General features: G+C 38.6%; 2 protein-coding genes across 2 annotated transcripts in view; both read right to left on the bottom strand.

The window, feature by feature from the left end:
* Window positions 1-319: 319 nt before the first annotated feature.
* LOC144031901 (KATNB1-like protein 1) lies at window positions 320-27,681 on the bottom strand. The gene is made up of 10 exons (XM_077539420.1): window positions 27,539-27,681; window positions 3,200-3,303; window positions 3,081-3,118; window positions 2,770-3,007; window positions 2,579-2,694; window positions 1,120-1,170; window positions 956-1,045; window positions 776-874; window positions 562-655; window positions 320-482 (listed from the first exon to the last, which is right to left on the bottom strand). Exons 2-10 carry the CDS (start codon window positions 3,296-3,298, stop codon window positions 441-443), a joined length of 867 nt encoding a protein of 288 aa, XP_077395546.1. The 5' UTR covers window positions 3,299-3,303; window positions 27,539-27,681; the 3' UTR covers window positions 320-440.
* LOC144031793 (diphthine--ammonia ligase-like) overlaps window positions 22,962-27,681 on the bottom strand; it is a 35,116-nt gene continuing 30,396 nt past the window's right edge. Inside the window, exon 7 of the mRNA XM_077539216.1 lies at window positions 22,962-23,130. Within this exon, the coding sequence (XP_077395342.1) occupies window positions 22,962-23,130 (169 nt within the window). The remainder of the gene's footprint in view (window positions 23,131-27,681) is intronic.

The following is a 27,681-nucleotide window of genomic DNA, read 5'->3' as shown; positions in this document are numbered from 1 at the left end:
ACATCACAATGGCAGACGCCAACCCTTGCGCTTATCTGTGTCAAGTCAGATAAAGCCACATGCGAGTGGTTAGATGAGTCAGCTCATATCTCTCGACAGCTCCAAGTCCTTCAAGAGGTTCAGAAGGCCGAAGTCCACGCGGTTCAGCTCCTAATAACTGACAGCAGCTCAAATGCATTCACGGTTAAATAGCAAAAACAAATCATCAGACCTCCTTCATGTAACAAGGGATGTAAAGAAGACGAATAGTCATGGATTGATTGGCAATATTTACATGAAAAACGCAGCGTTTGCACATGGAAAAAGGACACAGACGATGTACTGTACAGAACTTTTTTTGAATAGTAAATCTCTCAGTTTAGAATTACATGAGACCATTGCACATTTTCAGAACCTCAAGGGATGGATTTCTACTTGAGGAAAGTTTGTTTTCTGGCTCGTCATGGCTGGAAAGTAAGTTGAGACAGGAAGGAGTCAATGACCTGTTGGGAAAACACGGTTTATGATCAAGGAAATATTCTGGTTGAAGACAGCATAATGGTCCTAACATGCACCATTGACCTTTGCCATGTCTCCTGCAGCTCCGGGAAAAGTTTTCAGTTTAGGCTCTTGATGCCATAACTGCAGCAACTGCTGATTAAAGACGGGGAAGTTTCTGCAACAGTTAAAAATGAAGCGAAGAGGTATTAATTGGACCAATATCGCAAATATGGCAATCTTCTTGTATCTTGTTAGATAGCAGATACACAAAAATAAGAGAACTGAAACCACATACCTATCCAAAGAAGTCGATCCAGTGTAGCCACTTGCTTGAAGCGGTTCCCACCAGCGTGCCAAGACACAGTTGATCCACATTAAACCAACGGTCACATATCTAAGTGCACCAAGACAAGTGTGGTAGACTGAAACCAGCAGTTGAAATCCAGTGTGCAGCAGCTTCATGATAAAAACTCACTTTTCATAAGGACTGATGAGGACATTCCGAACCAATGGGAACAGGTCCACACAACAGCCGATGGTGATGTTGGCGGAGTCGTCATCCAGGCTGCAGAGAACATTAGACTAATCTAACATTGATTTAACTTGTAGTCAGTCATACTGTTACGGTTCCGAGCTTACCGTTTGCTTATTAGTGGGAGCATGTCAACAAAGACACTGTTGTCTTGGATTCTGTGTAGCACATATGAAATGACAATGCTTGACAGTTTGTTTCATAACAAAATGAATATTCAACTTTCAATAAATTTGATCAAATAAAGGATTTATTTTTTTATTTTTTTACTTTCAATTCGATTTAGATTCACAAGAGTTCAGTTCGATTCAATTTAGGTTTTTTCGATTTGATTAGATTCAAATCAATCCAATATTGATTAATTATGGAACATCAATTCTTCTTAAATATCAACTATGATTAAATACTCCACAAACATTAAATTCCACTTTAAATTCTTGGGGGGGCAGTAACTGGTTAAATTATTTAGTTTATTAATGAAAGTAACACGTGATAATCACTTAAGTGTTAAACATTTTGACATCAGCAAGGATGAGATAAATAATAGGGGTGTTAAAAAAAAATCGATTCGGCGATATATCGCGATACTACATCGCGCGATTCTCGAATCGATTCAATAAAAAAAAAATCGATATATATATATATTTTTTTTTAAGAACTCAGAATTGTTCATTCGGTAGTCTTACCGATTCAACGTCTTATCATATTGCCTTTTTTTTTTTTTTGTGTGTGTGTGTGTGTGAATCGATTTTTAAACTCCCATTTTTAATGGAAAAATATTCAACAAAACGTCTGACTTCGGGTTAGGATTCACACCTTGAGCATGGAAGAATGTTATATGAACGGAACATTAAGCCTTAATATTTTATTTTAATGCTGTTCAAACATGAAACAGATTACAACCTCTATAAGATTGAAATTTCAGATAAATAAATAATACATTTTCATATAAATCTTACACTACAAGCTTACTGATTAGTATTTTCTAAATTTAAATGGAAAAAAAAATCGCAACAATCGACTTATAAATTCGTATCGGGATTAATCGGTATCGAATCGAATCGTGACCTGTGAATCGTGATACGAATCGAATCGTCAGGTACTAGGCAATTCACACCCCTAATAAATAATATATATAAGCGAGGTCTTTCATAAATACACGAAAATACTTTGAAATTAATATAAACAGTAACTCAAGAAAACAAAAACAATAATTGGCCTTTAAAATTAAATTGCCTGTTTTGTCAAGATTGACTCAGTAGTTCCTGAGATATAAGGGTTCAAATGAAGGTGGCCACGCCCCTTGTTGCAAAAAATGTCAAAATTTGGTAGGCCGTAGCTCCCAAACTCATGCCCCGATTGACTGAACATTTTTGATTTAGTGTTGTTCCACCATTATAAACAAGTACATCAGGTTTCATTGAAATCATAATCTTGGCTTGTTTAAACCCGCTCGCTCACTGAAACTGAATTAAAGTATTAAAGTATCAAAGCCCTTCACAATGTTGAATGGTCTTACTTTTATGACACGTTGTCAAACAAATATTTTAAGTGCTGTACATATACCTCAGGAAGTATGTTATCAACTCTCCAAAATGTCTCTTCCACAGTGTTAAGGCCACTTTAAGTCTCAGGTTTCTTCCAATGAGCAGCTCCGTTATTGTGTTGTGGTCCCTTGTGAGCTGGAAAAATCAGAAAAGACGGTAATGAGTCAGAATAATTGACAAGAATGACAACATTTGACTTTTATTTCTGACCTCAGCAAGCTTCAAGAAGTCATCCCGTTGAGAAGCAGTCCTTCCAGTCCTGCTGTTTGTAGTCAACACCTGAGGGTCCACGTCAAACATCTCCTGCTGAATATTCTTGTTGTCTTTCCTTGCTGCATCATGTGTCCTGGCTGAAATTTGGGGCTTTTTCCGAGCCACCACCAAATGATGCGTCTTCCTCTTATACGACACCACTCGCTTTAATCTGCCTGGATTGTTGCCAGAGCGACTAACAGAACACGGGACAACTATTAAAATAATCTGTCAACAGAGTGACGTGTGGTGATCATAAAAGGCCAAACCTCTTCTTGTTGAACTCTTCTTTTTTAGCACAATCTGCCTGAAAACGAAACAGGAAATATTTGTACTAGTAGCACAAACAGGACTTGCGGTAGGACAAAATGCAAAAAAAAAGTGTCACCTTGGTGCCCCGATGAGAATAATTAACACCGTTATGGGAAGACTTGAGCTCCAGGGTTGCTTCACAATGTTGGTCTGCAGCTTCTAAATTTGAGTCCATTATACCTTGAGAAACAGATGCATACATGATAACAGCCTCTTCGATTGGCCGGGATTGATTCAATCAATCACTTTATTTATATAGCACCTTTCATACATTAAAGTGCAACACAAGGTGCTAAACAATTCAAACATCCATAATAAACTAAATAAATAAATAAATAAAACAAAACATCATACCCCCCACCCAATAAATAAATAAATACATAAATAAAACATCATACCCCCCACCCAATAAATAAATAAATAAATAAATAAAAACAAAACATGGCGGGGCACAGAGAAACCATGTGAGGAAAGGCACCCATGCAACGATTCCATTTGATATAGTACGGCTGAAGCTTTTGTCGCGTTTATTAAAATGCAAAAACATGTTTTAAAAAAAAATCTCCCAAGCCCACTATATCCTAGTTAATTAATAAAAAATATATGTATTTAACATCAAACCAATTAGTGTATCTCTCTCATAAAAGTATCTTAATACATGTGATGCAGTATGATTGAAGAATAAATTTTTTTTTTTTAAATGATTCGATTCAGGTCATCAAATTAAGGCTGATTTTTTTTTAACTAAAATCGTTTTTTGCTATCTAATTTATAGTAACATAAAATATAAAAATGCACCCTAATTTATCCATAAATGTTTTTTAAGACGATATGAAATCACCGCTGTTATGTTTGCTTTCCGGAGGCTTAGCCTATAACATCCATGAGATTGTCTCTTCCGAATAAGACATATGCCCGCTAAAGACTACTGACAGCAAATTTCCTTCAACACATAATACTTTAAACTCCACTCTGATCTTCTGCCAATGCCGCAATGACAGATGAGATAAACGGACCTGTTCTGTTGCCTTCCCAAAGGCATTCCACTATTTATTATCGTTGGGTGTCAAGGCCCTCAGCTGTGGCTAAGCCCGACATCATTAGTGGCATTTTTGTGAAATGCCATAAGCCTGCGGTGAAAGGTGAGACTCGGGGTCATGTCGCCACAAACATTTCAGGAATAAAATAACATTCAAACCCCCAAATTTCAAGTCCCAATATCGTATACGCTCATCGGAAAACCTTGCAGCTGCCATCTGTGATATTTAGTGGGCTTCATTTTAATATCATTTTTCTTAAAATAAGCTTTATTAATGCAAATGCAGAGAGAATATTAATCGAATCAGCAAAAAATAATGACCATAAATCATTCAAGCTGTGTTTTCATTTGGAACTAAGAATGGCAGGCAGTCCAGCACAGACCGCCATCGTGGATGGACAGTCCTCATTTGCATCTCCAATAAACTGTGCATATTTAATGTTAACCTCTCACTTCTTCCGCACATCGTAGCCAGATATGTGCCAAAGTATTGTGACAGACACCTACGCAAAATAGACTGGAAATTGCATAACCCTTGCAAGACACTTGACTAACTTACAGGTTGTTCAAGAATTTACTTTTTAAAGTCAGAATTCTGACTTTATTCTCAGAATTCTGACTTTAAAGTGAGAATTCTGACTTTGACTTCCCCACACTTCATAGTTCTACGTCACAAAGTCAGAGTTCTCATTTTAAAGTCATAATTCTGGAATTAAAGTCAGAATTCTGACTTTAATCTCAGAATTTTCACTTTAAAATGGGAATTCTGACTTTAATCTCAGAATTTTTACTTTAATCAAAGCCAGAATTCTGACTTATAGTCCTCACTTTAAAGTCAGAATTCTCACTTTAACTCATTTGCTCCCAAACACGTATTTATACGTTTTTTTTGTGCTTTTTTTTTTTTTAATGCTAGAGCAGGGTTTGAGGCTTTGATGCACCCTCTGACCTGAAGAGGTCACTTAAAGCAATGGTAGTTATTACAAAATACGGCCAGGAGGTGGCAGCAGAGTATACGAGATCAACCAGGGCCATGTTGCAACAAGCTCTTTTTGCCAATGTTTTCACCAGGAATGTGAATGTCGATAAAACTTAGCTATATTCTAATGCTAATTGTTGCAAAACGGAAACCGATACAAATATATATTGTTTTTCCTGATGAAAGAAGAGGCTCTAATCTTTCTTTTGGTAGCAGTAGAACACAATATTCTATGGGCCTTGCAAAATCAGTCCAAATGCAGTAAAACAGGGAACGGGGTTGCTTCCGTGAAAACGGCTGGAAGTGAATGAGTTAATATCAGAATTCTCACTTTAAAATTGGAATTCAGACTTTAATCTCAGAATTATGACTTCAATCAAAGCGAGAATTCTGACTTTATTCTAAGAATTCTCACTTTAAAGTGAGAATAATAGCATCACTAATAAAGTCAGAATTCTCCCTTTAAAGTCAAGAATTTAAAGTCAGAATTCTGAGAATAGAGAGAACATTTTCACTTTAAAGTCAGAATTCTGAGAATAAAGTCAGTTTTGCCAACCTTTTTTTTCCTCTTCACTGGCTCTAAACCTCTTCCATACTTTTACAGTGATTATTTACCTTAAAAATGGCAGTGGTCTGTCTCATGGTTCTGAAAATGGTGCTGACAAACCTATTCAAATGCTTTGATAAACTTCCCAGCACTATCCAAATCTGTGACCAACTCTCCATGCTCCCTCACTATTTCACCCACTCGAAGCCATCTAACCAGGGTGGCTTCAATGTTTACATGTCTGGCCTCGCCATCTGCACTAATGTGGCTTCACAAAGAAGCCACTAACGGTAGCCTCTTGTGCTTGGCACCACATCGTGACATCAAGAAAAATCTCCCTGCGTTACATAACAGACGTCAATCCTTCAATGTGCGTTTTGTTCTGTGGCGTTCAAAGTCCCAAAAAGTAGCAGGCCTCTGTTTTTCCTTCCTTGCGCCGCGTTGTGCCCAGTCTCTCTCAATTGCTACACTTCTTTTTCCAACAAACGGGCAAAAGGCAATTTGAACAGGACTGACCATAGAATGTTTCAGTCAGCATTCCTGCAGGATGAGAGCAGCGGCAGAATATGGTAAGGACCCAATCAAGTAGGGGTGTGAATTGCCTAGTACCTGACGATTCGATTCGTATCACGATTCACAGGTCACGATTCGATTCGATTCGATACCGATTAATCCCGATACGAATTTACAAGTCGATTGTTGCGATTTTTTTTCATTAAAATTTAGAAAATACTAATCAGTAAGCTTGTAGAGTGTAAGATTTATATGAAAATGTATTATTTATTTATCTGAAATTTCAGTCTTATAGAGGTTGTAATCTGTTTCATGTTTGAACAGCATTAAAATCAAATATTAAGGCTTAATGTTCCGTTCATATAACATTCTTCCATGCTCAAGGTGTGAATCCTAACCCGAAGTCAGACGTTTTGTTGAATATTTTTCCATTAAAAATGGAAGTTTAATAATCGATTCACACACACAAAAAAAAAGAAAAAAAAAAAGGCAATGATGATAAGACGTTGAATCGGTAAGACTACCGAATGAACAATTCTGAGTTCTTAAAAAAAAAAAAAAAAAAAAAAAAAAAAAAAAAATTCGATTTTTTTTATTGAATCGATTCGAGAATCGCGTGATGTAGTATCGCGATATATCGCCGAATCGATTTTTTTTAACACCCCTACAATCAAGACACTCTTTGTTCACAAGGCGCATTGTGTGGTTTAATCAGTCAAAGAATGGAAGTCACTGTCACCGGGAGAAACATTGTCCTGTGATTGGCGTTACATGTGCTTCCTAAAGAATACAACATCAGGATTAAGTGGGCATTTAGGGGAATCCAAAGCTCATCAGATGATGAAAGGAATAAAGTGACTTGAAGGTCATTTAAGTTTAAGATTCAACTAACTCATCCACATTGGATGTGACAAGCAGCAGATTTCTATCTTTTATCTTATTTGAATGGAAAAGAAGACAAATGGGAACAAATGATTGGTTGCAGAGCAGAGCATGACGCACATGTGAAGCAGAACTCTCACAGTATGCATTACATAAATATACTGTACATTGATTACGGAGAAACTTTTCCATGGCTTTAAATCCTTGCTGCAGACATCCTGCATGATGAGTCCTAAACGAGCATGCGTGTTATGTGGATTCTAAAAGATTCCATTGATTATCCATTCATCCATTTTCTATACCACAACTTATCCTCATTATGGTTGCGGATGAGATGAGTCTACTCTATCCCATCTGATTTTGGGCGAGAGTTCTTTGACTGTATTACTTTGCAGTCATACAAATGGCTTTTATTGCATTTTGTAACCAGCAGAGGGCGGTATGAATCCATGTGAGAACAAACCCGTTCAGGAACACCACAGGGACAGACCTGCATGCATTACTTGGCTGAACTGATGTTAGTTGTATGCATGTCATCGGATGCATTAGACCAGAAAATGCCCTTGCAATCCCGGCCTAACCAAACCCTGTTAGCTTTACATACCATTGGAGACAAATTTGACAGCAATAAAAACACCCTAAATGACATTCTTTCACCCTTGAACTTCACTTAAAGAACACACAAATAAATCTCATAATATATCAAATAAAATACACCAAAATGAAAATATTTAAAATTGTGATTCTATTGTAAAGTATGATACAGTTTGTGCAAAGTACACTGATGCTGTTCTGGTTCTTATATGATTTGTATTAACTGAAATGGATTTTCGATTTCAAGGTGTGTTATGTCAAAGAATATGGTGGTTTTGGTGTGAATCTTAAAACCGTACATGAAATACATGTATACATTCTTTATTGGACAGTGGTAAGAGTGTTCAAGAGTGAGCTTGAAGCAGTCCTGACAACTACTGTAATTGTCTCTTCCCACCTGCATTGGCACAGGCTCCCACAGAAACACGCACCTGTCAGTCTTTGAAGGGTCATTGGGAAACTCAAAACAGTGAAAACAGCACAATAATGATCATACAAAATCCAATGGCCGCCTCTGCACTTTTACTGTTCATCTGAAGATTCAGCTCTTTTGTCTTAATATCTCGATCTTGCTCCGAGCTGCTCCATCCCTTGAACCTAATAATAATAATAATAATAATAATAATAATAAAATAGTCCGTGTGATCTTTTCTTTCTGCCTCTCAAATAGTTGTTCTCTAGTTACACCTAATTCTGAGCCATATCGCTCAAGCTCGTGTATGTGGCTGTCCAGCGTGCTGAGTCCCACTATTTTCTGTCATCCTTACATAACATTACGTAAAATGATCCTCTCCGTCAGCAATTAATGACCCATGTAGAAGAAGGACGCCTGCTGTCTTCAAGCTGGATTTAAAAACCACAACGTGATTGGTAAATGGGCATCAGGGGGAGCTTTTCCATGAAAAATTTCCAGGTGTCATTTTTGGACATGTATTCCCAATTTCCATTCTGCATGTCATTTGGCCTTCAAATGACAAAGTTGCTGTTCCCTGTAAAGAACTGAAGACCATCTGTATCTAGTATGTAGCTCATGATGGGACCTCAATGGAAATAAATAACATTAGCATCCTGTTACAACTGCAGGATTTAAAATGGGCCTGGGTCGAAAGGGGTGTATTTAAAGGCCTCCTTTGTTGAGTGACAAGTGTTTCAAACATATCAAACTCAGCTGCGTTGACCTCTAATGACTCATCTCAACTTCACCCCAAGCTCCCCCAAGGTGCCCTAGATCTGCAAATGTGGCTCCCGTCACCGACCACAATGACGGCAACTGCAGTAAACTCAGTTCCCGCAGCTCCCCTCTGAAAAACCAATGGGTGTTGTCAAGGAATCAGTGTGCATTCAAACTCCTTTAATTAGGAGATGCAGCTGATGGCCTGGCGACAGTAGTGTTTACATTCCCCCCCCCCCCCAAACAGGCACTTTTTTGGAAGTTCAAAGCTGATGTTACCTCCACAGATTAATAGCCATGATGCTGAGGCATGTAATGTATATTTCCATGTACCCTTGACTGCTCTGGTAAAATGGACATACTACACCAGAATTACAAATGACAGACATTTGAAAATAATCTTCTTGTTGAAAACATCACATTTGCGTCTGTTGAGATCAGCAGATTAGCGGTTAATAATTGTGTGTGAGTAGGGATGTAATGATAACGGCAATATTGTGATATTAAAACTGCCACAATATGTCGTCGTCGTCATGTCACGATATTAACAGCAGCACATCTGTTAAAAATAGTCAGGTTGATTTTCTTTCGTGCAGTTCTAGCACACTCTGCTGACTTTAAAAAAAAAATTATTTTATTATTTTTAGTGCAGGTTAATTTTCACAAGACGTTTTGGCCCTTCTTTGTTTAAAATCCACGCAAATGGTCAGATGAAGGGGAAAGTAATATGCTTGTGAACAGAGTCAATATGTGTAGGAACTCTCAATGTGTGCTTGCATTTGCAAGTACCTCAATACATATAATTAAATAATTTTATATAGAATATTTATATTTTTTTTTTTGCTGTCATGTTCAAAAGCACAACATTGTGTGTGTTTTTTTTTTAGCGCGAGCTCATTTTTTTTTACATTATTGTGACTTTTTTCGCCAACCTCCCTAGAATATCGTGATAATTATCATATTGTGGTCTTCACATGGTGACAATGTCATATTATGTTTGGATATCGTTACATCTCTAATAATAAGACCTTTTGACGATTGATTGATCAATTTCAACTCAACTTTTATCAAATTATAACTAACTGGAAAAAAAAAAGAGGCTTTACAAATTCTGGTACATCCTTTTCTTTTTTTTAATGTTTATTTTAGTTGTCATTTAGTGGCCTGTGCGATGGAAGCAGATGAGTGCTTAACTTTCTGTCTTCTATCTGTGGACAAAACAAAGGAGCCATAGATCTGTAAGAGTGACTCATTACCACCTACAGGAGTTCTTCTCTCAGACAGGAAGATGTCTGCTTGTCAATTCCAGGACAGCTGCCCACTCCTACAGTATATCCCAGTCACTAAACAGTCACAGACCTGCTGGCCTTGGGCCCGGCCGCCATCTGCGCTGTTGGGAACTCAAGAGAGGAACAGCAGCAAGACCACTGAAAACTACTTGGTTCATATGCACAGGACACACGTCACATTCCCATTCAAGGTATATGAAAGTTGTGAGTGGGCCTGTCGCAATATTGTCTTGCCTGTCGTCACAAGAGGATCAAACTAAGGTGGATTCAATTCTTTGAATGAAAAAGGCACCCGAGTAGAAATTCTTCACTGTGATGTCGTCTAATTAACATGACGGGACACTTCCTTTAACATTGAAAAGAATGACAAATAATTGCACTTTTTGTGTTGTTCTTCCAACAGAAGTGAAAATGTAAATGCCCCTTAGCGGTCGTCTGACTTTCAGCACGTCTGTACCACCAGGTTAAGTCTGCAGATCAAGTCTTTGTATCCTTTGAACATGTATCCACAGCTGGAATCGGAGGTCTGCGCACATCATCAGCCTCTCCATTGAGATATAGCTCTGGGCCGACTCCCAACAAGAACTTCCATTCAGGCAGAATGAGTGGTTGAAGAAAGATTTGCTGAGTAAACATTTCTATTCATCTAATTGGACAAATGGGCCAAGGTATTTGTGGATGATGTATTTTTTATTTTTTTTAATGTACAAGAATATTAAAACATTGGTTATTTGACTAACATGGTGCATAAAATTATTTACAATAAACCACTTGGCTAAAATTAACTCACTCACGGCTATCTTCACTGATTTCCCCTTCGCTCCCGGCTATTTTACTGGATTTTGACTGATTTTGCAAGGCCCATAGAATATTGTGTTCTATTGCTGTAAAAATATGGAACCTACCAAAAGAAAGATTAGAGTCTCTTCTTTCAACAAGAAAAAAAAGAAAGAAACATTTGTATCTGTTTCCGTTTTGCATCAATTAGCATTAGAGTTGAGCTAAGTTTCATCATCATCATCACAAACATGTTGAAAACACCGGGGAAAAGAGCTTGTAGTTATATGGCCCTAGTTGATCTCATACTCTGCTGCCACCTGCTGGCCGTTGTTTGTAAAACAAAAACTACCATTGCTTTAAGCGACCTCACGTCAGAAGCTGCATCAAAGCCTTCTCTATGCTCTAGAATAAAAAACAAAACAAAAAAACCCCCGTATAAATACGTTTTTGGGAGTGCAGGACAAAGTATTAAAAAAAAAAAGTTTTTGGGTTTGCCTTAAATATGACAAAGCAAATGGCACACAGGCCATACTTTGCTTACTCTTGATCCAAAGTGTATTCACTTAACTTGAATGCTGCCATGTGGCGTTGTGACGAAGACCAATGTCTTCTTGCCATCATAATTTCCATTTCTATATCTTAGGTCAGGCAGGGACATGATCCTCGACATTTTATAGCTATGGCTAACTCCTCAAGCAGCTGTGTGCGACTAATGGGTGTTTAGGTTCCCAAATTTTCACGCTGAGGCAGACTGATGTCCTTGACAGTTGAAGAAAAGAGCAGCGTGATCCCAACATCCCCTCAATTCAAAAAGCAGGACTTTGGCCTGGCTGACATTCCATTTCCAAATGTTTTTCTTGGATTATGTTTCTCTGACTGTTTGTTGTGTTTAATTATTTAACTGTGGTGAAGCTTTACAAGTTTTGACTGCTCTAATTAACCGACAAAGCATCTGAGAGTTAATTGGTAAAACATATCTATGATTATAAATATACATGCAACTTATGACTTAAGATTATTGAATTATTGGTGTAGAACTATGGCATACATTTGGGATGTTTTGTCTTGTCTATGGTGACAATGTCTGTCCTGTCTTATTTACATATAGTATTAATCTTGGATCAACCAAAGAGACAAGTGATGTTTTTCTCTTTAGATGGACATTTGGCAAAAAGAGCGGTTTTATACGAATCCCAGAGCTCAAATGTGCATTTTTATAGTGTCTGTCTTGCTGTGAGGACTTTGATCGCAAGGCTACTTTGAGCAGAATTCCACATTAATACACAAATAGACTGCTAGGCCAACACAATAACTGTATTGTACATAATACTCTCTATTTTGCAGGTTTATGGACACTTTGCCAGATATTCCACTTGTCAAATGTTGTATGATGTGGTCGCGCTACCAGCAACATTATGCTTTGTCATCCAACCACAAGTTTAGTCAGTGACCAGATCAAAACTCAGCTGAGTCAAGACCGTGCTTTGTAAATGTCACACATGACTTTGGGGACAGAGCTCAAAAGACACATAATCAACTTGAAGTTTTAGTTTACAGCTTCAGCTGCATGCAAATGGTCAGGTGAACGTGCGTACATCAAAAGTGAAAACAATTAAGATGTTTCTTTCAAAAGTCGAACAAGAAATAAGCTGACGAAACCCCAAATAAAGTGAATGTCGGACAGCCAGCCGGAAAAGATTTTCAATTTCCAAGATTCTATTGTACTTTACGTTGCTTTAAACAGGCCATCACAGGCTCATGTTTGAAAACTATGCATACTGTTGTCATTCATTCGTGTGGGTTCTTTTTATCTAAAAACTTGCATAATGTCATTATAATGCCATATATTTGGGATGATCGTCGGAAAAATAGGAATAAAGTTCCTAGTGAAGCATGCAGGGTTGATTCCAAACACCCACTTACAGTCTGTAAACAAATGAGTTGACAGGTGATAAAAGGTTTAAGCGTTTTTGAAAGCAAAAAGCTGGGAATACACTTTTCGTCCTTTTTCTATCACTCCATTAAAATGACATTTTGCTCTAAGCTAACCCTATCAGGATATTGGAAACTTGCGAGCGGCCAACGGGAGCAAAAAACAAATAGACAAATGGAAATCTCCGCCTACACAAAAGGCTCTTATGTAACCTGAAAATGCTTGCGGCTTGGGCGCATGCAGAATGACAGAGGACACTTTCCTGAGAGGAGCGTTTCACACGTCGCATCTCTACTTACTACTCTGGAATGTATTCAGGTTTAAACATTGTCAACAAATGCAGGTCGGCAACAGTTAGTGTTTTGAGGCTGTTTCATATAGCGTTAGCCTATTAGCATAACTGGCTAGTCATTTTTGAACAATTTTAGACAAACAATAATTAAACTAATTCATTCTCAAATTATCAGTTTGCCTCACAAAGAAAAAAATCATTAGTAAATTTTATTATCTTTTGTATTTTTGTATTTTGTATTTATTTGCTCAGGCTGTACTCGATGTATTGCTGTCACCCGCTGAGTAAGAGATGAGGAAAGGGTTGTGTTCAGGGCAGTCTACATACACTGGTGGTGTGGCAGGAGAGTCGGGTATCTACGGCCAAACTCTACATATGTAAACCAAAGTGGATCATTGCGTTTGTTTACAAATGCTACGCGATCACTTTTATAGTCCAATAATAGCTGCCCGTTTTTCCACTTTGTCATCCCTAAAATTCCAAAAATCACATGCGGAAAGTTCTTGCTTTCAATAAAGAGCGTGCCACATGGTACACACGTTTGCCACCATTTGTGATTTCCTAGATTGCAGAAAAAGGCACTGATCACAATCCAGGAAAAAGAGAACGCATTGATTCTGCGTCGCTATGGATTATTTGTCCCTTTTTGATTTATGATGTGGTTGTGACAAAGCCAAAGCAGAATTGTGATATCGTTTTAAATAGCTGTTGTTGACAGATATCATTATTTGGCTTTTACAGGGAAAACATTTGCTTGTATTTACTTGTATGATACATCTTATACCAAACATTTTCTTCAATAAAGGCCTTTGCCAGATCCTGTTTTATGTGGTTGTAAAAATAAATAATGCATTTTACGTGTTGGTGGAGTCACATCAAACACTGTTGCCATGAGATACTTGATTGGAATTGGAATTCATTTCAACTTAATGACCAGTTAGAACTTGTTTTGTGTACCGTTTCTCTAGTTCAGGTTCATGGGGAAAGTAGGAGCCAGTCCCAGCTGACAGAGTGAGAGACGAGACAGAATAGCTGACTGACGGAAAGAGTCTTCAATGAGAATAACATACATTTTTGGTATGAGAGTGGTTTTCCAGGAAAGAGATAAAAATACATACTGCATGTGAACACTGACAATTTATGTTTTGAAAAATCCCATGTTCATGAACACATGGCCTGAATTCTTGACATGACTACATTGTCTCCTGCATCAGTAAACACATGATCAGTACGAAGCCATTTGTAATGACACATCTACAGCCGTTTCACTTAGTGCAGACATTACCATTATGAGATTACGACGTAGTTGCCTACACAGTCCACAATCCCCCCCCCTCAAAAAAAACGAAGACTTTGTCCTTTCCAGTTAAAATCTGCGGCTTACCAAAATTATCTTATTTCAAGAGTCTGACCAACAAACTCCACTACAATATATGAGGAGATCTCTGTGTGATTTTCATAATCTGGGAACCAGAGACATATGTTATGAATTCAAGGCCCTCAAATGCTGGGTTTGGAGGATATTTTATCAGTTCTGCAGCTCAGTGCTGCCCCACAACTAAAGCGTGAAAATGAACCAACCACTCTTGGACCACCATGACAAACAGCTAAATATAGCCTGTTGTGAAAACACACAACACTTTTCTGGGAGGTCTCCTTAGTTTGAGAAATGGTGAAAATGACATCCAATAATCTTTCATGCTGATTCTCAGAACACATCGTTATAAATCACATCTATTTGTAACAGTTTGTGTTGGTGTGACAGGAAACGTGCAGCGGTTTAATCTTGAAGTTAATACTGGATGACTGTGGTTTCAAAGTGGAAATCAAACCTATAGGACGACGTAATTTATATCATGGTATGGATGAGTTTTTGGCACCATCATTAGGAGTAACTGTGCACAATTATTATGTGAAATGTTCCCGCTCCAACCACAGAAGAGGCAATTCACCAAGCAACACTTGCTTTCCATTGCAGTCACAAATCTTAATTTGTATCGCAGCAATTTATCAGGAAGACAGCTCGCTGAATTATGCAAATTAAAGTCCATGGTCTTGCTCCTGTAACTTAAGAGTTCAATTACATGGCTCCATTTTTTCTTTCTACCTCGCAATCTACTGCAATCAAATTGCCCTGGTAGCACTTGGGAATGTTGCTGGGTTGAAAATGTTCTTCTCAACTCTGGATCACGAAAGTAGGGGCACACTCGGTGAACTCCAAAACATACACTCTGGATTCGGTCATGCCCGTCTGGTTGAAACAAAATACAAAGCTGCTGTCTTCTTTCACAGTCTGGCACTACTGACCAAAAAACGAATCCAGCATGCTTTTGAGAACAATGCCAGTTAAGCTATCGAATGTCCTGAATTGTGTGCCAGGCAGCTTGACCATCCAGAGACCTTTTCCTGTTGTGATGAATACATGAATTAAAGTTCTTTACTCGAGATGTCATTCACCTACCTGTACGTATTTAGAATGTCATAGTACAGTGTTGATGCACTGTTTTTTGTTGTTGTTTTGTTTTTTTCAACAAGAGAACATTAAAATCACCACATTATGATTTGGCGTTTTGGTCGCTCAACCCTTCCAGACTTCAAACACCCCAGTGAGTCTTAAGGACACCGTTTCCAAACTTCCCGGCACGTGCAGAGACCTCACTTTGCACTCTCTCACATCAGGGGAACAAATAGAGAGGGTGGAAACCGCACGCCCTTTGAGTATTTGAAACGCAGGCCTGCTGCTACCATTCAATACGACAGTTGCCCAGCAGAAAGCAATACCATGCCTAATGCAGGAGTGTTATGACAAGGACATAACCTGACTACAGATATTCGGAGATATTTCAACACTCCATTTCCCATTGGGAGCCGCTGCAGGATCATTCGGAACTGCCACAAAACTCTGAGGCTACTGGTATTCATCCAGTCAAGGATCTTTCGGCACTCTGCAATCTCAAACAAAACCACTTCTTCTAAAGCAAATTAGACCAATGGAGACCGTGTCTATTTATACATGACATGAGAGGTCTTGGCTGCAGTGAAGGGCAACTGATCGGGAACTTAAGTTATCGAGTTTGGGTGTGGAGTACAAAGAGCGAATGCAGTCTGTGTTGTCAAAGCCACATTTGAATTCTAATTATCTCAGGGGGATGGAATCCAGTGCTGTTTTTGATAGAGTGATCATGCCCGACTGACAGTATGCCGGGTTTTCAATGTTTATGGACTGCTTTAAGGTCCAAATGAATGACCAATTTTCGTTCTCTATTGCACCTTGGGAAAAAAAAAAAAAAAAAAAAAAAAAAAAAAAATCATGATCTTCTTCGGTAACCTGTTAATGTGGACTGACTGACGCACCCGCTACCAAAAACACAGATGTCTCAAATCACAGATGAGAACATATTTAACTAATCTGTCCAGGAATAACAGTCGGTTTTGTCATTAGAGGACATATCCTTGGCTTTGTGACATGCAGCCATTCGACGCAGACAGACAGGTAGTGTATGTCCCCCACCCGCCATCTAGGCTCCTCTTTTGTTTATAGTTTTATAAACTGGATTTACTGACTTGCCAATAGTGGGGCAAATATATATTTCCAAAGAACATGACATTACGCTGTTCTTTCAACACTGTTCAGAATAAAGTGGTCAATATAGGCTAGATACAGACCAACAGTTACTGGGTGGATTAGTATAACGTTGTCTACAAATCCTTCCACATGCAGGCAATACAAGAAAAATTACATGATTGATTCTAGAGTGCTTCTCAGTCTGGTGGTTTTCTGGTTCCCAACCTCGCCACGCCCAATAAAACAAAACTGTACCTTTCAGAGTGGCCTTTTCTTGTGGGCAGTCACCTGTGCACTAATCATGGTTTCTAATCAGTATCTTGATATGGCACACCTGTGAGGTGGATGGATTCTCTCGGCAAAGGAGAAGTGCTCACCATCACAGATTTAGACTGGTTTGTGAACAATATTTGAGAGAAACGGTGATATCATGTATGTGGAAGAAGTTTTGGATTTTGAGCTCATAAAAAATGGGAGCAAAAACAAAAGTGTTGCGTTTATATTTTTGTTGAGTGTAAATAATTTCGCCAAATCTTTTGGGAAGATGAAATTATTCTTGGGTGGTAACAGAAGCAGATAAGAAAAGTATTCATATCATTCCTCTGCGAATAATTGCACCAGATAAACCTCACAGTGTTTGTTTGATGTACAATATGTTTTGACCATCCACTGAAAGGACCCTGGCAAGAATTTGAGAGAAGCAGATCATGGTGTGGCAAAGAAAGGGTTTTCGTGTGGCCAGCGGCTGCCGAAGAAGCTTGTTTAAACAGGCGCAGACTGAAAGACTTAATGACCGTGTTGACAGCAGTCATACGAGATGTCTATTGAGGCTGCCGTGCTGTGGCCGAGAGCAGGCTACAGCTGCACGCGGTGAGGCGGGGGGATGTTGTGGTCACCTTCTCTTTTTGTAAGCTCCAGAGAAATGAGCAACACAGGATTCCTCCGAAATGTGACTTTGCTATTTTTTTTCCCTCTGAAAACCAATACAACATACTCAATACTGCGGTAGCATGCTCTATTATTTCCAACTAAAATGTGTCCGAGGTACCATTTGACTCAATTCAACACAAATGTATTGACGTTGAACAGGGCAGACCTTAATGGTTTTGTGTTTTCATTAATAGCGGCACATATTTTAAATACAATTGTTCTGATGAATACCACAAAGCCAATATGCTATGTGCACATGCTCAACACGTGTTGTGCAGCAGCAGATGAGCACGTGTGCTGTACTGGAGAAAACTGTAGTGGAAAATAAGGTGGATCTCAAAAGAGCAAGCATTGTACACTGTGTTCAAGCTATACCAACAATCCATTTCATAAAACCCGACAAATCAGCATCAACATTTGTGAACATGCAAATCCACAGTTGCCAAACCAACAGTAGGCAGGGTTCGGTTGTCTTGGAGAATTTTGAATTTTCAATTATCCTAAGAAATACATTTTTGCAATACAGGAAGCCAGGATAGTGGTGCGTATCTTTTTAATAGAAGACCATTCCATCCGTATCCCAATTCATGGGGATGGTACATTTTCTAGTGAAACGATTTAATTCTGCTATTGTACGACTATAGCTTTTGTGATTATTATTCATTTCTAACATGTAAAAGCTACCCAAAGATCAAACCATTCGACAGCAAATCGTCAGCAACTTTGCAACTGATTTGCGTAATGTATATCTCTCATAAATCACATCTTGAAAGGCTACATGAGGTGCAATACAGTTCAAGGACAGTATATTTTAAAATGTAAGAATTTGATTCAGTTCAGTTAAATCCGATTCACATCGGTTTTGGCTACACCACTACGGAATACCCAGAGAAAAAACTATTCAAGCACAGTGAGAACATGCAAATTTCACACAGGAAGGCATGAACCTCGCTTCAAACCCTATCTTTTTATGTTTCGGTGTCACATTGCTCATTGTCAACTTTAATCCATTCTCAACATCCAAAGTTCTAATTACAAGACTTGTACAAGGTGATATATGGCACGGTTGGAGAAAGAGGGGTGAAAAACGAGAAAACGGGACACTCTCCATTTGGAGATTTAAGATGTCGCGGCACCTCCAAATCCTTCAATTTCCAGCCTCGTAGAGAACAAGATGAAATGCTTTTGGAAAGACCGGGAGACACTGGCTGCTGTCTCTTAGTGTGATCGCCTTGAAAAGAAAGCCACTGAGAGTCTGATTACAGAAATCTGTTTCACTTTAGCTCAAAGGTCATTCCCCGTTTGTCACAGCTGCAGCACTGACAACGCAATCTAACGAGAGGTTTCATAATATGTTTTCAATTTTGAAGAAGCAAACAGGTTGATTCCCAGCAAGAAAAAAAATTGATATATGGGTATGGCGCAAGAAAGCCTTAGACACTATTGCACAGCCATACTGAAACATAATAAATCTGTGTGGGAAATTGTGTCAACAACTCATCTTTTCAGGCAACACAGACTTTTCAGGGTCTAATCATAGTTTTCTGTCCCAACCAGAAACAAGAATGGGGTCAAGATGGGTTTAACATTAAGGTGAGAATGTACCCTTGTGTTTGGTTTCGCACTTTCCAGCTATTATCTCTGCCCTCAAGATTGTAAGATCTCTTAATGATTAGATAGGCCGTTGTGTCGCTGTGATTTGTCCTTGCTTGGCGCCTTTCTATCTATCTGCATCCAGGCACAATTATCTGGTAGAAACCAGTTAAGGCCACACATTCTCACATGAAGGCTGAGCCATCCCCCCTTGTGGGTGGACGGCCAAGACAGTATAAGACTAGAGACTATTTTGAATAGATTAGGTCCTCTTCTGCATAGTAAGAAAAATCCACGGAAAATAGTTTAACTGAGAACATGCATTCTTCTAGTCATTACTGTTAGTACACTCGAAAAACAGTTGGGTCAAAAATAACCCAACTATGGGTCAAAAATGGACCCTTTACTTGGGTCTATTTGGATGGTTTGCAATGTGCCTTACAAATGGCTACAAGAGTGGAGGGTAACAGTAGAATCAAGTGCAGCTAACACTATATGATGAATTTACAATTGGCTTTGCCGTTTTTTATAATCATCATCATCATCATCATATTCCGATTCAAAAAGACCACCAGGAGAACATTTGTGCTCGTGTGACGCTGGAGCTTAATGAGCGTAATTCATCAAAATGCGCTACTGTCAAGTGCGCAGATGTGGGAGTTAAAATTCCAGCCATTTTCACACCGCTGATACATTCAAACAGCAGTCAATCAGATCAGTGTGAGTCATCCGTTTGTGCTGCCTGACTCAGAAGCATCTGCTTCCTCGTGTAATCCTCACTGTCCTCCCAATGGTCAGTCATTGATTGGATTGTTCACGTTCCCATGCACATGTAGAAAAACGACAAATAGATCGAAAGCCATTTCTCCAGCTAAAATGATGTGTCCCGTTGCTGCATATTTGCCACTGAACCATGAGTGCTCTTAAATCTTTCCTAAATCATGCAATATTGTCAGTTCTAGTGAGAATTATCATTTGCAGACTGTTGCTCTTGGAAAGGAAAGACCTGACTTCTTCATAAGGTGGAAAAAAAATCTAATTGGTCCAACAATAACAAAAAAAATGATAAGAAGCCTTATTGGTCTGAAGCATGACACGAGGACCACTGCTGGGTGTTAAAGAGGACCAGATGATGGGCCCAAGGAATTTTCATCCGCTGGGTTTCCAATAGTCATATTTTCTAAGATGATGGCCACAGGAGAGCGAAGCAGCAGATGCCGAAACTTGTCCTTCTGCATTGAACCATTTTGTAATGTTTGTCTCAATTTAGATGAAGCACTAATTAACAGCAACTTCGCTGACTCACCGCTTTGGACTGGCCACTGCAGAATATTGTAATGGAGTGTGTGATGATCTGTTGAACGGGAAAGACCTCGAGTGAGACCGGCTTCAACAAAATGACCTCAGAATTTTTTTTGTCACAATGCCACAAAAGCTTTTCCTGTTACTATCCTGGTGGACTTGGAGCTGCTTTCTCATGGGATCTGGATATAACTTGAGTGTGAAACTACCATAAAGAGTCACATAATAAAGGTTATCCTGTTCTAAAGAAATTTGCCTGTTTTGAAAAATAGTGGGGATCAGACCACTTGGGTATACTGCTCACAAAAAGGAAGTGATATTTGGCATTTGGGTGCAATTTCCTACCTAAAATGTGAGGAGATGTACAGAGAATTACATTTATTTATTACTAAAACTGATATTGCTTATTGTAATACAGATTTTTTTTTATCGCTTTTGTTAAAAGAATAAATGTGAGGAGGGCCTGGAAAATAGATTCATATATCAAAGCGTAATTGAGGGAAAACAATTGCAATTACCGTACTCAATTTTCAAAATCAGTCGGCCCTAAAAGCAACATCTTGTTTAAATGTTACATGATTCTTATTCTTACGTGTCATCTTTGTCTCATAATTTCAAATTTTGCACATCATGTCAAAATAGATAAATAAATAAAATTGTCATTGAGCCAGAATTTATTGGGCCATTCATGGAGCAAACACCTATTGTGAATTTTGTAGTACAGCTCCTTGGTTAAAGAACAGAACTAAATTAACTTATTCATTATAAAACTTCACAACTTAAACGAAACTTTATGGAGTGAGACCAAAGATCAACAAATTTTGGTGTTTCTGTAATCAATATATCGGTATTTTTTATAGAAAAGTTTTTTAACTCTCCTGACATGAATTTTATATCGACCTTGAATTTCACATTGACCTCAGTTAATCATAGAATGGCAGCCGACGCAGCTTGCATGATAGCAGGTCGAACCCAAGAAAGTGTTTACAGCAATAATCGTTTTTGGCAAACATATTAAACCATGTTTGGAAATTAATCAGAACTTTTTGTAATTAATCAAAGCTGGAGGAGTGTCAAAGGAGTAAAGTTGGCAAAAATCTGTTCGATTTCAGTGCTGCTCACCAGGGTGGTCTACTAAGATAAGTAGTTAAATAGAATCTTGGTCAAGTGTTTCCCAAATATGCTAAACTGTCCATTGAAAATATTTACTTGAAGCAGGCACTGCGCGAAATGCTCAGCTGGTATTAGCACTTAACAACTCAACACAACTCTAATACAGAGGTGTTGATGTCATGCAATTACAAATACTGATGCCAGACATGTGGAACTGGAGAAATTGCTCCATTCAAAAGAAAAGATGTTTTTGTTGCTGAACCGAAAGAGAACTCAACACTTGGTATGACTGATTTTGTTGAGATTTTAACGATGTTTGTTTGGTTTACAGCTTTGGAAGAGCCTCAGTTAACAATGATTATATAAACTTGGGTTATGTAGTCATTGAAATGGCAATCAATACTCATACATTTTTTTTTATTATTATTACGCAACTTTGTCATCATCATCATCAAGTCAATTCTTTAACTCATTTGCTCCCACAAACATATAAATACGTTCTATTTTAAATGTTTTAAGTGTCCCAAAGACTTTTTTTATTTTTTTAGTTTTTATTTTTTTTATGCTAGAGCATACAGAAGGCTTTGATGCAGCCGCTGACCTGAAGAGGTCGCTGAAAGCAATGGTAGTTATTACAAAAACGGCCTGCAGGTGGAAGCAGAGTATAAGAGATCAACTAAATCCAGTAAAACAGCTGGGAGTGAATGGGATTGCTTCAGTGAAAATGGCTGGGAGAGATTGAGTTTTAATTAACACGCAAACTACTTGAATCAAAAGCCCATCTATTGCTTAAAGTTGAGTATTGCACACTATTTTGTCTGAAGACATAAATAATCAATTTTTTTTTTTTTTAGCATTTTCAAATTCATTCATTATCATGCCCAATTATGCCCTGCTATTGATTGGTGACCAGTCCGTTGTATACCTGCCTCTTTTCCGAAGTCAGCTTGACAAGCTACAGCTCACCCGCAACCCTAATGAGGTAATGCGGTATTGAAAATGGATGGGTATGCCCTATTATCCTCGAGTAAAAGGACCAATCAATAGTGTATATCAATTACACTCTGTGACCTGGTGCAAATGTTACCGCCGAGTCCCATTAGAATTCTTATTAAGTGACTAAAAGCAACAATTTAGCGGAGCGCAGAGATGTAATTACATTCCCCAGAAGTCAGAATACAACCGCTTCTTTCCACTTGCTTTGTTTTGTTTTGAAAAATGAGGCCAGATGAAGCAAAGAAAAACTTTGGGCCGGCCCACTAATCTGCTTGAAAGCATAAAAGAGGATGGAGAGAGATCCGCCTGTCTCCAAGAATTCAGCCTCTATTTTCCACTGAGACATGTGGATAAACATCAAGCGGAACGGGGCCGTCGGAGGGTAAAGTGACAGTGGGCAGTGACAGCTCCAGCTCACGTCTGCACTGCCACGCCTGCAACGAAGCAAACAGAAGGGACAGGAGATTCCACTGGAAGCCCACTAATAGGCTGCACGAGGCCAAAGGAGCTTCTTTAGAAGGAAAAGTGGAAGGAAGGCGAGGTGGACCAAGACAGAGAGCTGCCTGTCCTTTCGGCAAATGGAATGGGAAAAATAAACAGCGGTTTTGAACATTCAAAAATGGAATCCATTTGTGTGTGCGCGTGTGTGTGTGTGTGTGTGTGTGATTCAAGGCCTTGACAAAAACGCCGACTCCCTTTTGTTTTCATTAAACATTTTTTCAACTATCCAATAAAACAAAAATATAACAAGCATTTTGCTTGGAGTTCCTACTCTTAGGGCAAAACAAAGTCCACCACATGACAAAGTGCAGCTGGCTTAAGTTGACAGTTCTACTTTTTTGAGTTTATTCAGCAGTCAAATATTATGACTGCCAAAACTAATGAACTCATCCTCCAATAATTCTGAATAAAAGTCTTGTTCTAAAAAATGTATAACAGTATATGATGTCACAAAGTTTTAAAAAACCAAAAACAAACAAACTTGAAATCAATTGAATTGAGTAGAATAAGTGTTTATATTGGCCAGGCTGTTATGGTATTCCCCTGTTCATAACAGAAGTCAACAAGAAGTGCATGTTTGCAGAAGTCAGTGTTTTAAGTTAGATCCTACTGTGCATCACTTAAAAAGTTTTACAACACTGGGATGGTACACCAAAGTAATTATTCGAATCTGCTTCCCGAGATTGGCAGATGCGACGTGCGTCTGGACTCTAGGGGGTGCCAAAACTCGGATCAAAATTCACCGTCAATATAGTTTTATTCAAATAAACTATTACTATGAATTCTTCATTGCAAGTCAAAGGGAAAGAAGAGGCATTTGAAATTAATATAAACAATCAAATAAGAGAGGAGAAGCAAAATTAATTTAAAATCAGCGTTCCCAGGCAGCATGTGCACTGTGCGCCATTTGCATTGAATTCACTTTTTTAATCCTGCATCATCATTGGTTTTACCATAAAGGCTTACCCCCCCCCAAAAAAAAAAAAAAAAAGTAGTTCAAAAAAAGCTAAGCTCAAATAAAGCCGTCTTCTGGATGACATCAGAATCAACAAGGGGAAAAAATGCCACTACAGTATAAATACTGTACCGTATAATTGTGAGTCACAATTATACAAAATTTGTGACACAGCCTTGAATGGAGGGGTGGGCAAACATTTGTAACCAAAGACCACATTTATTTATGTATTTATTTATGTATTTATTTATTTTTACACAGACAGACCAGCACATTTGTTGTTTAAAAAAAGTTCATTTGCATTTTAATTTTAATTAATTTGCATTTACAATTAAGGGCGGCAGGTGTTGAGTAGTTAGCACGTCCGCCTCCCTGTACCGAGGACTTGGGTTTGTGTCCAGGCTCCGGCCTTCCTGGGTGGAGTTTGCATGTTCTCCTCGTGCCTGTGTGGGTCTTCTCCGGGTGCTCCGGTCTCCTCCCACATTCCAAAGACATGCATGGCAGGTTAATTGGGTGCTCCAAATTGTCCCTAGGTGTGCTTGTGAGTGTGGATGGTTGTCCGTCTCTGTGTGCCCTGCAATTGGCTAGCAACCAGTCCAGGGTGTACTCCGCCTACTGCCCAAAGCCAGTTGAGATATGCTCCAGCACCCCCGCGACCCTTGCGAGGAATAAGCGGTCAAGAAAATGCATGGATGGATGGATAAAAAAAATAATCATTTAATAACACAAATGTATATGTACAGTTAATAAAAAAATGTTAATTTGACTAATTTTATTATTTTAATCAACCAATCAATTACATAAATAAATGAATATAATTTTATAACCCCTATAACATTTATATATATATTTTTTAATTACCCAATTTGGGGTAATGTACCTTTTAATTAATGCAACAACTATTTACTATATTAATTGCAGCTGATAACAGACATTAAATAGAGTTTATTTAGTCTATCCTGGCAAAACAAACAAAAACAACATGTCAGATTCATGAATTGAGTTTTTATGTTTTAGAATCTTATCGTAACTATATTGACCAATATTAAAAGACACAAGAATTAGTAAATAGCTATTTTGGGTCGCTCATTTCCAATATTGCAGGGTTCTTTCCTGAAAGTATCCATAAAAGGGCAAAGGGGAAGTGATGTTGTTACTTTGTAATGATTGGGCAACTGGTGTTGTGTGGAGAGTCCTGGGTGATAACATGATGGAGACCAGCTGCTGAATCAGTGACTCATTTCTACCTCAGCAGGGAAAAGCAGAGAAAGTGAGGGAGGGAAAGAGCAGACGCCGCCAACTCCATTGTCACTTTCTCACTTAAGAAACAAATTAATTTGTGCCTTTCTTTTTGCTTTCAAGTGGAAATCAATCTTGAACATTTCTTGACGATATGTTATATGTGACCTCACTAGTCTAAACATCACATGATTAATATTACATTTATGGAATTTGAGTTGTGAAGCAAAATCCAGCCGTTTTTAATCCATTTTAGGGCGGCCATTTTGCCACTCGCTGTCGATTGAAGATGACATCACAGTTGCTCAGGCAATGACCAATCATAGCTCACCTGTTTTCTGAAGCTGTGCTGTGATTGTTTGTCACCTGAGACCTGAGCAACTTGTGATGTCATCTTCAGTCGACAGCAAGTGGCAAAATGGCCGCCGAGATGGATAAACGGCTGGATTTTGAAGCTTAACTCATAATTCCACTTACGCAATATTAACCAGAATGCCATATTTAGACTAGTGGGACTGCACAGAACATATTGCCAAAATGAAATAATAATAATAATAATAATAATGATAATGATGATGATGATGATGACGACTGTTTTGGGTTGACTTCCCCAATAACGGGGTTTGACAAGAATTTATTACAGGTTGTTCTTTCAAGCCTTGTTTGATAAAATTTCAATTTAATCTTTAAATCTGCTGAAGAGAGTTTCATCATCTAATAAATTAACTCTTGACACCTTAAACATTGAGGCATAATATCATGATGTACTTTGACGATCATTAAAAAAATATTTGCAGAGTCAGGTGTATGTTGGCTACAATCCTGACCTCCACACGTTTTCTAAAAGCTAAACGACTGGAACTAGCACCCTACGTGCCTCAGCAAGTCTGCTCTGAATCATTGACAGGTAGTCCAAAATGCTATTGCTGTAATTCTACCCTGAAACATCCATAGGCAATACATTACCACTGCTCTCACTTCCCCATACAAGCCATTCAGAATCAATTACAAGATTCTTCATATTACTTTAAACACCCTACCTGACCTCGCATTTCACAAGACTGGAACCTATCCCAGTTACAGTCACAATTTCAAAACGGCTAAAACTTTCCATCAGCGGCACGAGTTTGTTTTAGGGATAGGTGAGTAGCGATTCCAAGTTATTTTAACGTATCAGTACTCACGACCGGCTGCCCTTTTGTAGCCGTTTGACAATCACAAACTAGGCATTTGACTAGCACTGGTCTTGCCTCAATTTGGTCAAACTGGATCACCTGACAAGAATGCAGAAGTCATCGTTATCTGTGCTTTCTCCGTTCCCTTGCCTCTAATGTTCCAAAATGGATGACTAGACAATAATCACAGATAATCACATACTCATGAAAGTTCTGAACGCAATCCATCACATTAGTAGTTAACAGGAGGGTACATTATCCTTGTCCCTAGAAGGTTGTGTCAAAGGTCATGTGGTCACAGGTTGAATTGCTACTCAGCAAGGCACAAGTTAAAAATCTACCTGATTCAAGTGGACATTTGAGCTCACAATCCAGATTTCAGACTGCAAGTCCACACACCATGATATAACATTAAAAATGCATTTACACAATGAGAGATACTGCAGTGTTCACGTCATGAAGTCATACACAAAACTGCATTCCGCGGTGATGCCGTTTGTCTCAGATGTTAGTTTTACTGCTCTAAGTCACAGCTGAGAGTCTGGTGAACGTGTAAGTGTGCATGAACTCTGAAGACGAGTCCAAATGATAACAGTCCGGAATTTATACTTGCGGCTGTGTTTGTTCAACATTAAACCAGCCCATCTGTTATTTTTTTACTGCTTCTTGAGTACAGACACTCAGACGTCATCATCATTAGATAAATTCAATATAATCTAAACTCAGTAGCTACCACGGGCAACATGATTCAGGCTACTATGTCCTCACATACATGGGGGAAATTTCAAAATTGTACTTTTACCACACTCCAACATTATCACGAATCCAGGTAAAAGACCAACGTAGCAAGTGAGATTATAACCCAAACTAGAAGGCTACCACAACAAAGTACAGGTTTGCGGCCCTAAACTGTAAATATTGCGAGAACACAGCTGCAAAAGGGCCGAAACAGCACAGACACAAAACATGCCACCTTTGATAAAAGATAGCTGAAAACAAGCGCTTTTCATTTTTTCCATGTACATACCACCAGTCCAGGGGGTGGGGCGTCTTCAGAAGATTATGGGAAGTTCCGTGATGACACCGTAGCTTTGGCCTTATATGGCAGCGGTGGTCCTCATATTTTGTCCTGCTGATGGGGGGGATAGCCACTGTGGAAGTCCAAGAAAG

Source organism: Festucalex cinctus, chromosome 12 (assembly GCF_051991245.1).
Source record: "Festucalex cinctus isolate MCC-2025b chromosome 12, RoL_Fcin_1.0, whole genome shotgun sequence".
Lineage (NCBI taxonomy): Eukaryota > Metazoa > Chordata > Actinopteri > Syngnathiformes > Syngnathidae > Festucalex > Festucalex cinctus.
Note: the sequence above shows the minus strand (reverse complement) of the source record. Positions and strands in the feature narration are given on the sequence as shown.

Bases quoted from the DNA above. Each gene is read 5' to 3' on its own strand.
- LOC144031901 (XM_077539420.1), bottom strand. From the start codon at position 3,298: ATGGACTCAAATTTAGAAGCTGCAGACCAACATTGTGAAGCAACCCTG. The intron at 2,695-2,769 runs GTCAGAAATAAA...TGATTTTTCCAG, and splicing joins ACTTCTTGAAGCTTGCTGAG to CTCACAAGGGACCACAACAC. The intron at 1,171-2,578 runs GTATATGTACAG...TGTGCTACACAG, and splicing joins TTGATAACATACTTCCTGAG to AATCCAAGACAACAGTGTCT.